This window comes from Aulostomus chinensis, chromosome 19, assembly GCF_037954235.1.
Source record: "Aulostomus chinensis isolate RoL2024-O1b breed Wild chromosome 19, RoL_Achi_v1.0, whole genome shotgun sequence".
Lineage (NCBI taxonomy): Eukaryota > Metazoa > Chordata > Actinopteri > Syngnathiformes > Aulostomidae > Aulostomus > Aulostomus chinensis.
In genome coordinates this window covers 18657055-18669811 of record NC_141338.1, presented here as the reverse complement: position 1 = coordinate 18669811, position 12757 = coordinate 18657055, and the positions used below count along the sequence as shown (strand labels likewise).

The 12757-nt window shown below is 44.6% G+C and overlaps 1 protein-coding gene across 3 annotated transcripts in view; it reads left to right on the top strand.

Moving 5' to 3' along the window:
- whrna (whirlin a) overlaps nt 1–11204 on the top strand; it is a 175622-nt gene extending 164418 nt beyond the window's left edge. For all 3 annotated transcript variants that reach the window (XM_086187186.1, XM_086187188.1, XM_086187185.1), the window contains one exon: nt 5954–11204. In XM_086187186.1, the coding sequence (XP_086043312.1) occupies nt 5954–6136 (183 nt within the window). In that variant the 3' untranslated portion in view covers nt 6137–11204. The remainder of the gene's footprint in view (nt 1–5953) is intronic.
- Nucleotides 11205–12757: the final 1553 nt, after the last annotated feature.

Sequence of the window (12757 nt, the reverse complement as noted above, 5' to 3'; positions counted from 1 at the left end):
TATGTTTTTAATGTTATTCTCAAGTAGAAGACTTGTGCATCTCCTGCCAGGCGATGTAATATCAGCTCAATCCAGTATCCAGTAGGTTGCTGTGGAGTTGGAGACAACATTTTCAGGATCTTTGTTTAAAAATTAATTCCACTCAAATACTTCTTTCAGTTTAAGTATGTACTGTTTTAAAAGTTTAATCCACCTAAATAGTACTTTCTGTTCAAATACTTTCAGTTTTAAAGATTTAATCCACCCAAATACTCCTTTGTCTCCAAATTCTTAGTTTAAAGGATTTATTCCTACCAAATACGACAGTCTGTTAATCTACCCATACTATTAAGTCAGAACTTACATTTGGATAACGTTAATACTGCTGATTAAACCATCCAGACAGAAATCCCCGATAGAGGAAAATTATACACAGCGATTTACGGAACATGATTTCAGTTTCACCCTCTGACATAATTATTACAGCTAGCAGACAGACGTCCATATGTTGTTATCATCAGTTTAGTTTTAATAAAGCGCTGAATGTAATTAGCTGTCACTCTCATTACATCAACAATTAATGCAGAGACACATTGATTAGTGCAAAAATTTGCCTTGGTTTCATCAAAGAGGCTGACCCTTCCTAGCAGGCTATGATAAGCTAGCAGATGAAACTTTATAGTGCCTTTAAGAAACAGTTCAGTGAGAGTTTAGAGGGGAAACTCCGCTTGATTAAGTTCCTCGTTCCACAGATCTGTCCATTTGTTTTTGAGGTTGCCGAGCTCCCATGGTGCGAGGGAGCGATCAGTTACTTGTCAGTAAGTTCTTTGGTACTGCTTAACTGCAAAGTTAGATTGTTTCTTGGCCTTCATGTGGGAAAGTCCAGCCAAAACCAAATTCTGCCCAATTACACGGAGCGTCACCAACCAACCAATGTCATCGCCAGCCCGGGGAAACACTGATCCGTGCAACCACGTACGAAGCTTCTGTAAACCGCTTCGGCTGATTGATTTTGAATGAGCAGCGGCCAATGACAAACTTGACCGCTCATCAGTGATGCAACTTTCGTCAGAGAGCAACATCAGCGTTTGTTGCTGGCTCGAGGGTCCAGTAAAAACCAACCTACATCAGACCCACTATGGCACAGGAGAGAAATGCTGACCAGCCTCCCAGGAGAGGCCACGAGGCTGAGAACTGTGCTGGGGGCTTGATGTCCTATGGATGTCCTTCTCACTGAAACAAAATTCTAGTGCCACACTGGTTCAGATGTTTTGTAACAAATTTGATAAATTAAGACAATGTGCACATTACATATTGTGCACATAGCTCATGCAAGAGCTATGAAGTTTTATCTGACATGTTCTTCTCAGCTCACGGCACAGAAGTCATTGAGAGAGCAGATACGTTGTTGCAGCTGGGAGGCCCATTTTTCCCCAGATTAGGCCAACGACTTTGAGCCTGCATGGCCGCTGAAGTGAGTGTAAAATCAGGATTTGCCATGCAGCTGTGAGCGCTGTCCAAGGCGCGAGAGCTCCTCCTATTACAGCGTGTTGATGGTCATCTTTCAGTGCCGGTGTGTCGAGAGATGATCTGATCACCGAGCACGTGCTCTGCCTCTCACACTGAATTGAGATCTGGATCTCCAGGAACTGGTTCATGGAGACGGTGATTTGGCTCCCTCTGCAGCTTACACCACAGCCTTTTTTACTTTGCCGTGAAGCATATAGAGAGGGGTGGGCATTGTGCAGCCTCTCTCTATATCAGGTCAGGTTCTCCATCCAAGGTCAGGTCATACATGTGTCAGTGGGGTGTGAATGGAGCCCTCGGACGCACTCAGTCTTGTCTTCATCCATAGCTGGATGGCTGACAGGCATCTGTGCAGCAGTGTCTCGGGCCTCGCTCGGCCCTGTCATCTGTCTCCATCTGTGACGTGTTGAGGCCCCCTGGACTCATTCAGTTGTACATGTGGGAAAGGAAAGGTGACACACTTGTCAGGTCTGACATTTTATTCACACACTGCTCTCGGGAGGTGAGATTACATCTTAATGTTTTAGTGGATTATTCTGTACCTCAACTCTGTTCTCCTGTCTGTTATTCAGCTCAAGGTTTTATTTCACAAATCAGGACTACCAAACCTGTGGATCAGTCCCAGTTATCACTGCAATCTGTGCTTTGTTGATTTCCAGTTGGACATCCTGTAAATGGTCCTGTAAGTTCAAACCATTCAGAAAGAAATTTCAAACTAGGAACCACGAAACCACGCCTCTGTTGTTCAGCTCAAGTTTTGACTGTTTTGCTCACGTTGTGTCTTGAGGCTTCACGCCTGTAATTTTGGTTCAGATCAAACTGGAAGTCTGGAAGTTTGGATCAAACTGGGTTAACTCCCTGAATGTTGTTCCCTATGCCCAAAAATCTTGATATCAGGATAAACTTAATCGAATAAGCTGGTGCTGTCAGTCAGCTCTTCTTCCTCCATCTGGATGTCCCTGAACAGAACACAGTCCAGCTACGATGTCATTACCTGTCAGGTTCTTTGGGCAGCGCTTCTCTTAGATAGCTCACCAAAAATACTGTATTGGTCCTTCCAAGTACTGCAGGTGGGCTTGAAAGGCAGAACACCCTTTTTTTGCTGAATGATGAGTTCAGGAGTGTGTGGCTCCATCAGCGACACTTGTAGATGTACAAGTTCGAATGTGAGTACGAATTTCCACACAAGCCTCATGGTGGTTTACAGAGTTTACAATCTGCCTGCTGCTGATCCAGCCTAGGATTTACCCAGGCAGAGGACAAGCTGCCTGACTGGCATAGTCCAAAGAACTTGATTTATGAAGCGGTCCAAGCCTCTTGAGTTAGCAGTCGATTGTGTCCAGCTGTCCATGTAAGGGAGCTGCCTTGTGTCTCTGTCCTGACTGGAGGAGTAGGTCAGGGTCTGGCTCAGTGGCGTTGTTACCTTGTGGGGGATTAGCGGGAATTCTCATTCATCCAAGGGTGTGTGAAGCTCCTGTAGAATTCAGTGTTGGAAAACCCCTCTGTCTATGTAACTGGGGACATTTGACTGAATGCTAATTACTGCTTGTTTGCATTTTTGAAATGGGTTCAGATGGTAAAGCAAACAGTAATCACCGTCTTGTTCTGGCACGAATGAATAAAAAGCGCTGCTGTTCTGAAGAGAGGTGTGACATCATTCGAGTTTGTGAGAGAAAGCAGGAGATGTTTCTAAATATGGGGGCTTTTATTCGCCTCCAAATCACCTTCATAGATTAAGTGATATCTTTCAAAGAAATTCCATGATTTAAGAATACATTTGAGTATTTCTGCAGATTTGTCTGTTTTTCTACTCCTGCATTCATGAGTGGAATATGCACATAGAACTCTTCTTAGATGGCTGCAGAGACGGCAAAAGCCACTTATCTCACTTACCCCTTAGCTTGATTTTGCTAGCACACGCGCACGCACATACACACACACACACACACACACACACACACACACACACGTTTGATCCAGACTCAGTGGCAAAAGTTCCTTTTTTTTTTCAACATTCTCCAGGCAAATACCAGAGTGGAAATAAACAGAAAGAGTAGCTCTGCAAACTCATTTGAGATCACCCTGGATAGACTGTCATTTCTCAATATGGCAACTTTGTTTGCTGTCTTAACCATCTTTATTTCGTTTGCTGGGGGAGGTGACAGTGACGTCCCAGGTCTTGGGTTGCGGTCTTTGTTCTGAACAGTTCCATCTCCCCTAGCTGGATGTCTGTTATAATGTTGGATGAAATTCAGCGTCCGTGTCTGATGGTGCCTGCTGGGTGAGGTCCATCCAAGCTGCTAACTTCGCTGGAGGTGCAGCAGGATTGTAACACCACTGTCTAGTTTCATGGTGCAAACAGCAACTCTGTGTGTGTGTGTGTGTGTGTGTGTGTGTGTGTGTGTGTGTGTGTGTGTATTAAAGATGACACTTGAATGAATTGTCGAACAATAGGGATTCTCAGAAGAGTATGCATTGTTGGATTGATCACATGACATTTCAGGTGAACCCAGGAGACCCCACATACATGTAGGTGTGTCTCTGCGTGGTTCATGTCTGATGAGGGGCTCTGTACCCACAAGGACCTTGTGATGAGACGCCGCTGAACTGACTTGAAGCACCATCTGTCCAAGCACTGGCTGTATGGATCTGCATGCTTTTCTAACCCTTTTTCAGGAGAACCTCATACTGGCCCTTTGCTAGTTTCTGGTGCTCTGCGCCCCTACGTGGTCCAAGGTAAAGCTAACCAGCGGTTTTGCGTTTTGCCTGGAGCCAATTATGCAGGGAGAAAACCTGACCAGTTACACGGTTGTGCTATAATCATCGAGGCCCTTGAATTTGGCTTAACTGATTTACCATTTCAGTTGACCGTCTTACAGATTTATGTCAATCATTTCACTCCATAGCCAACATAACTGTTAAGACAAATAAGAGCTGAGGGACCAACATGAGCTGCCACTGAGCTGAGGCTGAAGGGACCCACAGACGTGTCCTGATCATCAGCGTGAGGGGGGGAATATCAACGGTGTTTAATGGTGATATCATGTCGTCGTTTTCAGGGGGAAATGAGACGTAAAAAGTGTCTTAGCGATATTTGTTATTGGCAAATTTGATTTTGTGCCCTCTGGCCATCTTTGTGTTTCTTTTGTTGAACATCTTCTTTTCAGTGTTATTTAATCATTTTGCATTTCTCAGAGTGGCAGTATTGTGCTAGATAGCACACGCACCACTGCTCCACTGGCTGACTCTAATCCCACAGAGCCTGGCATCTGGCCCTCAGGGTGCCCAAGTAGTAATGTGATCTCATCCTTATTCCCTCGAGACATGACGGAGAGATCATGTTGATGAGAATGAGACGGATGCCAAGACAGCCCAAAAACATAACTCCTCCAGCAGCAGCAACAGCAGCAGCAGCAACAGCAGCTCTCGCCTAACTGGAGGCAGAGTGGTAATTGGGCAAAGTCTCTTTCGCCTGAGGCGAGTCTGGGGCTGAGCTATGAGCCAGAGGGCAGCGCAGATCAGAGTCTAGGAACAGACCGGGCAGGATTTGAGGACATCCAGCTGTTCCCAGGTTGAACAGAAACAAAAGTCGAGCTGCAGAGGGAGGCCAGGATTTTTAAAAGAGCTTGAAACGCCTGGACCAGGACCAACAGTCAGGCAGTGAGGTGCAGGAGTTGAAGCTTGTAGATGATTAACAACTTGTGACCTAACATCTGCACACCTGACCCCACCCTTGCAATCAAAGCACAACCAAGACTCTCAGACAGAGACCCCCAACTAACAGTCTTGTTCAAAAGACATCAAGCCATTGAAGCGGTGCTTGAGCAGCACAGAGTTTAGCTTAACATGAAGTCCCCTCACCTCCTGTACATTTGCCAAAGCTTCCTCTGCTGCCACTGCTGCCTTTCTCCTGGGATTATAATCCACAGCCGTCCTGGTGGTCAGTTTAGAGGAGGTTGTTGTAGGAATTCATTAAACATAATAGAAACCTCTACCACATCCGAGCCTCTGGAGGAGAGAGATCATTTCCTCCTGTTTGGATTGGCACACGATACGGTGGAACATTTCTGCCTAAACCATCACGTCACAGACATAAACCGTGAACATGCGTCGATAATTTAGCGTTCCAAATAAATGCATGTAAGCAGAGTGAGGTTTCTGGTTCAACTCCACCAAATTTCCATGTTCCTGTCAAAGAAAACAAAGAGGTATAAAAAACATATGTGTACAGATATATACACATATATGTGTGTATATATGAACCATATACACACACACACACACACACATATACATACACACAGCATATAGAGCATACAGTATGTCTTAGAGTGAAGTGTTACTTAGGGGAGACATGTTGTTGACATTGTTTCTCTTCTCATCATGTTTTCTCTCTCTCTCTCTCTCCTTCTCTCTCTCTCTCGCTCTCTCTGTCTCACACACTAAGAGAGGTGGATCGGCCCATAACTGCGGTCAGCTGAAGGTGGGTCAAGTGATCCTGGAGGTAAACGGGGTTTCCCTGCGGGGCCGCGAGCACAAGGACGCTGCGCGCCTCATCGCAGAGGCCTTCAAGACCAAAGAGAGGGATCATGTGGACTTCCTGGTAACTGAGTTTAATGTCGCGCTATAGCTGAACAGAGGAGGAGCGCAGACTGAAGCAGGAGGAGGACTTTCAAGCGGATATTGATTGAAATGGCACAACTCTTTCAGACAGATATGAACAAACTGTCACCAGGTCTCTCAGTTCTTTTCCCATCCCAAGAATCCACCTCCAAATCTGGACACAACGCTTAAATTTACAAGGCATTACTCCCGTCACGGACTCTGTTCGGGATTCTCTTCAATGTGTTACCTCCCCACTGTGAGACATTATGCACTACAACCTATAGAACATTTAGTTTGCTGTCTCATTGTTGTGGATCTGCCGCCAGAACTGTCGCCCATCAACACACCATGGCCATTTTATTGATTTATTGCTTCTATCTGAGAAAAACACTGCACATCAAAGACTTCTTGACGTTTATATATGTAAATGATCAAATGTAGATACAGATGCATAGGTTATATACTGCACACATAGAGATACTCCTATATGAATTCTAGATCTGTAACCTCCGTCGCATCATCAGCATAAAGTAATATGGGACAGATGCTACCTGCCTGCTTGTTCTGATCCTCTCACACAATAGAAATGGATCAAATCAAGCTAACGTTAAACACATCAAACGCCACCGGACCGCATCTGAGGACGGCGTCTCTAAACCAATCATTCCCTTCCTGTTTCTTTTTCACTTGTATGTTAGTTGTATTTCTTCAGACTAACGCCACACCAAGAAGGTGTCTATATACATGCATACATTTATATATATGTATATGTGTGTGTGTGTATGTGTGTATATATATATACATGTATATATACACACACACACACACACACACACGTCATCTTTGGGTTTACAACAATTCTCCATCTGATAACACCTGTCAGGGAGCCTGAGCCTCGCCAGGATCTTCTTCTTCACATCTCTGTAGTCAGACAATGGTGGAAATATGAAATCATTATTTGTCTTTTTAACTGGACAAATGTTATGTGGTTTTTTTCTGCCTGAGTTGCTGGTCTCATGTGTTAAAGGGAAATTCCTGTGTTTTTCAGGATGGTAACAGTTGTTCCCTCGAGGTTCTGAGACCCGTCCAGGTTCAGGACCTGGTGTTGTTATGGTCAATCAGTTTTGGGTTGGTTCCCGATTGTTATTGAGGGTCTTGGGGCTGTCACCATCTCTGCCTCCCGAGTGTAATGTGCCACAAGATGGTGCTGGACCGTCATTGGTGTTGAGAAGGTCAGGGACTGTTCAGGTGGGGAAGGGTCAGAGGGCAAAGGTCAGCTGTCAGTTATCTGCTATTATGCTGCGCGCATCAGGATGCAAAGTTGATGTTAAAGCAGTCGAGCATTCAGGGAAGCTTATCAGTTTGGGTGAAATATCACCTGTTCTCAGTGGACTTAGACTGAAATAATGACGTGTGAGGTGTGTGCTTGGGCCTGAAATGCACCTTTCAGATCAAACTGGTCTCCGGGCCCATCAGGATTCAGTTCTACGCCGGCCGGTCTGGTCTCAGTTTTGTACTAATAAAGGGTTTGATGTAAAAGGTGCACTTCAGGCTCAAGCACACAATTTTTGACCCGTCAAGACGTCTTGTGTCTTTGGCGCATGTCTGACCCATTTGAATAAGTTCACCAATAAATATTCCAGGGGCTGTCGTTGCTCTCTAGACGACTCACAGGTGTGTTTTGGGTGGAACAGTGAAGTGACCAGTCACAGGCTTGTCTCCCAGTAAGTGTTGGGTGCACCACTTGCTGGGGAAACAACATGGGTACTGGAAGAGAACTTGGCAACTGCTCGGTTAGAAACCTTTAAACATCTACAACAGAGGCGCGCGGTCAGAGGCAGCACCACGGTGTTTAGGTCCCTCCTCTTTAACAAGTCACACTCCTGTACAACAGCAATTCAGCCTGAAATTCAAGGAACATTTATTCAAAGACCCAACGTCCATTCTATTTGCATTGAGATAAAGTGGTGTTTTCTGATTGTCAGGGCTGGTGGGGGTGATGGGTGTGCCGTATCTAACAAGAGCAGTTACTGCACTACATGAACCTGGTTGTTGCACACTTTGCCCTTTGTTGAGTATTCAACATCGTAACATGAGTTACAGTTCAAAAAGTTCGTCAAAGTCTCATTTTGCTTCTCCTACATTTCCACAGAGTTCGGTGCAATTTAGGCTTCCGCTAAAAGAACCAGTTTTTGGTTGTGAAGCCACCGATGGTAAAAGTTGAAAAACCCAGAGAATTTCCCTTTAATCAAACCTCTAGATGATGTTACAGAAATGATGAGGACATGCATGGGAGTCAATGACAACACCTCCTCTCTTCTTTTACTCCACTTTGGCTTATTCCGATTAGTGATTTTATTTAATTGAATTCTTTTAATTAAAATCTCCCTGCAGCTCTCACTGAACTCACAGTCAGCGCAGCAGTTACACCCAGGAGAAGCAACATGAGAACACCAAAGATTTTAGTGTCCGCTCCTGCTGGAGTGAGTCTACGTAGTGTACTATTACACGTTTGACTCATTGATAGAGAGAAGATGAGGAGATGAGCATTCAGGTGGAGAGAGAGAGAGAGAGAGAGAGAGAGAGAGAGAGAAAATGAAGAGTAAACAAATAAGATTTCATTATTGTGACCGAGATGATTTGCTTCCTCTCAGGAAGAACATGAGCAGGATGTGCAGTAAACATCCTCCCACAGTCTCAGTAGGAGTAGGAACTAATCCTAGTAATTAATCCATGTGTGTGTGTGTGTTTGTATGAGCATGTGTGTGTGTGTGTGTGTGTGTGTGTGTGTGTGTGAGAGAGAGAGAGAGAGCAAGAGAGAGAGAGTGAGAGAATTTGTTTGTCTGCCAGTTGATGAATGGAAAGACAAAGAAAATGCTCAAAACCAGTAGATGGCAGATAACGTCGTCTCATATCCAGCATGTCTCTTGTGGCCAAATCCACAAAAATAGATTCTTTAAAAGAAACTGTATTATTAACCTAAAATCCACAGAACCCTGGAGTAGACAGAGAGAGAGACACACAGACAGACAGAGAGAGAGAGAGACAGAGAGAGACAGAGAGAGAGACAGAGAGACAGAGAGAGAGAGAGAGAGATTTTGTGGTCAGAAATACAATGTTGTCCCTCAATCTCAAGGACTCAAAGTAATATTTTCAAACTTGGAACTCCCTTTTTTGGAGCAAAAGCTGATGTTGCTGTGTAGGAGCGGAGCAGAGGACCTCAGCACAGACACTGTCCATTCAGTCTTTGATTCATTGTGTCTTTCCGTCCCTTGATCTTTCGTCTTTTTGCTCTGATTTGGTCTCATATTTGATGTTGGGTATAGAGAGCACAGTGCAACGTGGGTTTGTTTCTCAAATTACATTTATTGATTTTACTCATTGAGATCAAAGATGGAGTGGCTTCGTGCCACCCTGCAGGTCAACAGGCAGCAGCCATACTGCTTTATGATGGAAGAAACAGGAAATGCAATCATCTTTATCATGAGCTGAAGGTGAATCTGTTCCAGTGCGGCCTCGCCTCTGATCACCAGCTCCAGACTTCTACAATTACTTGATCAGCTTCACCTCATCTGAAAGCTTTCCAGTCTTGGAGAGGCTGAACAATGAATGCAGCCTGACTGCAGGATGAATGTTCCGCTCTGAGGTCCACTCTCTCCAAATGGCACGGTGTGGCAGGAGGGTTAGGGTATGGTATCGTTCTGATGTGAAGAGCTGGCTCTGCTGTCTGTCAGGATCTTTGATAATCTGATCGAATGCTCTCACTTTGCGCGTCTGTCACTGTTCTGGTGTCTCGGGGCACAACAGCCGTCCACCATGGTGAGTTTTTATGGATCCAGCAGGCGGTAAGACGAGTTAGCTGCTAGAATCATAAATCTGCAGTCCTTGAACAGTGTGGTTTCCTGCTTGGATGGCAGCATTTTGATTAGGACTGTTGCATGCTGGGATTGCGTGACATCAGCAACCAGAGCTCAGCAGGGCAGATGCAGTTCTACTGCCATTCACAGGAGCAGTGGTAACCAGCTAAGTGGCAGGTACCTGGTCTCTGCAGGTCTCATGCATGCCCTGAGGAGAGCATCAGTCTTCTTCTCTGGCCCTGGGGACGATGGACAAATTGGCAAACCGACATCTTCCTCAAATAAACTGAAGGATACAATTTTCCTGTGTGGTTCGAGCCGGTACTTCTGCTTCAAATGCTAGTGAAACCCGTCATCACAAATATGGCAGATTGTCACGAGTATTGTTTAGGTGTTGTACTGATACCAACTCATGACATTGACAACAGTATTGAGCATGTTGAAAGAACCTTTTTCCATTTGCTTTTAAGGAATATATAAACGTAAATGAATTACTGCCTCTGTGGAGTGAGCACGGAACACATGGCATTCTCTTCATCTGTCTCAGCCAGAGAAACGCTCCATCTCTCCCACAGCTAAACGTGTCCATCAAAGTTCCTGAGCGAGATGCTGAAGCTGCTGCTGGCTTTAACCTGCTCAGGTGACTCATGCAGAGAAATGTCTCATAGAAAAGCCAAATGTGGAAACTAATGCTCTCCAGGAAAAAGCCAGTATTCTACATTTGTCAGCTCTGGCATCATCCCTCCTCATCACAGGTTAAAGAAACTTTACATCCTTCACGGCTGCGTCTGGTATGTTGATAGCAGCTCCGGCTTCTCTCTGACCTGCTATTAAAAGGCCGGCTGGGAAGGAGGAATGATGGAGGGAAGCAACGGCAGACGCAGACAGCCTCATTAATCACATGCCAAGACAGAGAGGTGTTGCCTTGGCTCTGACACGATGCCTCATACACCCACTTGTTGCTCCACCTCCCCCACCCCCGCAGACATCGGGCTCATACACCCACCAGTATCCCCGTGCTGAATCTGTTCATAATCTGTATTTGTTTCACTGAGTGTGCCTCCTGTGTTCTTCATCACATCACTTGATTTTGTCGTTCATGTCCTGCCCTCCTTTTGCTCCCCTGTCAGACGGTGCATCCTTGGTTTTGCCTGCTTCCTGCACATGTAAAAGGAGGAGTGTTGTACAATGACATGCTATTTATACAGAAAGGGTGTTTAATTTTTCAATAAAGATAACTGCACAAAACTGACAAGCTGTCTGATATTAATTGAAAGTCAGAAAAAAAAAGGCGATATCGTTCCAGTCAATGTGCTTGCAACTTTAATAAAACAGTTTGGGGGTTTGTTTTTTTTATTTCTTTTGCAAAAAATATCTCCTCACCCAACTAGAAAAACAACAAATTATACCCGAATCCTTTTTTACCTGCACTGAGGAGGTTGTTTTCTGTCCATTTGCAGGGTTATTTTAGAATAGAGAGCCGGGAGGGTCAGGGTTTCGTGACCTTAAGCAGCCATTTGTAATATTATTTTTGTATAAAGTAACAGGGCTTTGTCCCCCCTGGGCCTAAAACAAATGTTTGCTCTGAGTATCATGAACAAAACAGCAGAGAACAAGAAGCAGCAGAGTTGTGTTGTTCAGCGTCTCAAACGAGACTGCGACATCAACCGCGAAATGGTGGTCTTGAGCTCTCCAGTGGATAGATTTACGTTTGCTTCCTCATGATTTAATGTCAGATTAGAATATAATATCACCAACAGCCAAATCTCTCCATTTTTGTCAGCAGTTTATTAACCTCAGTGGCTTCTGTTGGTGGCAGTCATTGCAGTATAATGTTGGCCAATGTACTTGGCTAAGTGACAGCAAATTGGAAAAACTGCATTGCAACAACCTACAGTGGCCTTGTTAATTTGATCTTTATAGAAAGCAAGGAGGAGAACAGGCGAGCTTTGGGTACCCACATTGCCACTGGAAGCCTTTCCTCTCAGTGACTTCACGACGCGAATAAACAAGTTCATTTGAAGGCAGCAGAGGTTGCAACGAGGGATTGGTCGAGCAGTTCGAGTCTAATCTGGCTTCTTTATTCTTGATAACGGAAATCCTCCTTTTATCACAGAAGGTAACTGAAAAATCTCTGAGAATATTAAAAAAAAAAAAAAAAAACTTCACCCAAAATCTGGATTTACCTCTCAAGCAGTCAAAAATAGTTGGTTCCCTGCTGCAATTTTTTTTTTCCGTCTCAGTTGTGCAGAAAGAGCCGGGCATGTATAAGTAGCCTAAAGGTAACAAAAGAAAAACTGTCCAGACACTTTCATGTCCGGTAGGTGTGTGACGACACACACACACACCCTCTCACCCACCCCCAACTTTACTGCTTGTTTGTCTTATTTTGCTGTTATTTATTTTATCTACGTGAGAATAGGATAACACAGTGAGCTATAACTCAAAGCAAAGTCCATCACGATGTTTATTTCATGTCTCACCAACAACTTAATAATGTCCCAGATAGCAAAAAGTCAATAATAGTGACGCCCCCTCCTGGACTGCGGGGCAGAGGCTTAGCGACGCACCTCTGCTGCCGTATTGCTGCCATTGATTTATCGATTCCTTAAAAATAAATAAAAAAGTAACTTAAACATAGACAGATAAGCACTGCACCATTCCACTGTCACATGTCTGAGGAAACCTGGCTGCACCATAGATACCTGTCGATGCACACTTAGGTTGTTGTCGTTGTGCACCAGCTGGGTTCATTTGAGCTGTAAGCTGACGCCACTGACGAAGGGATT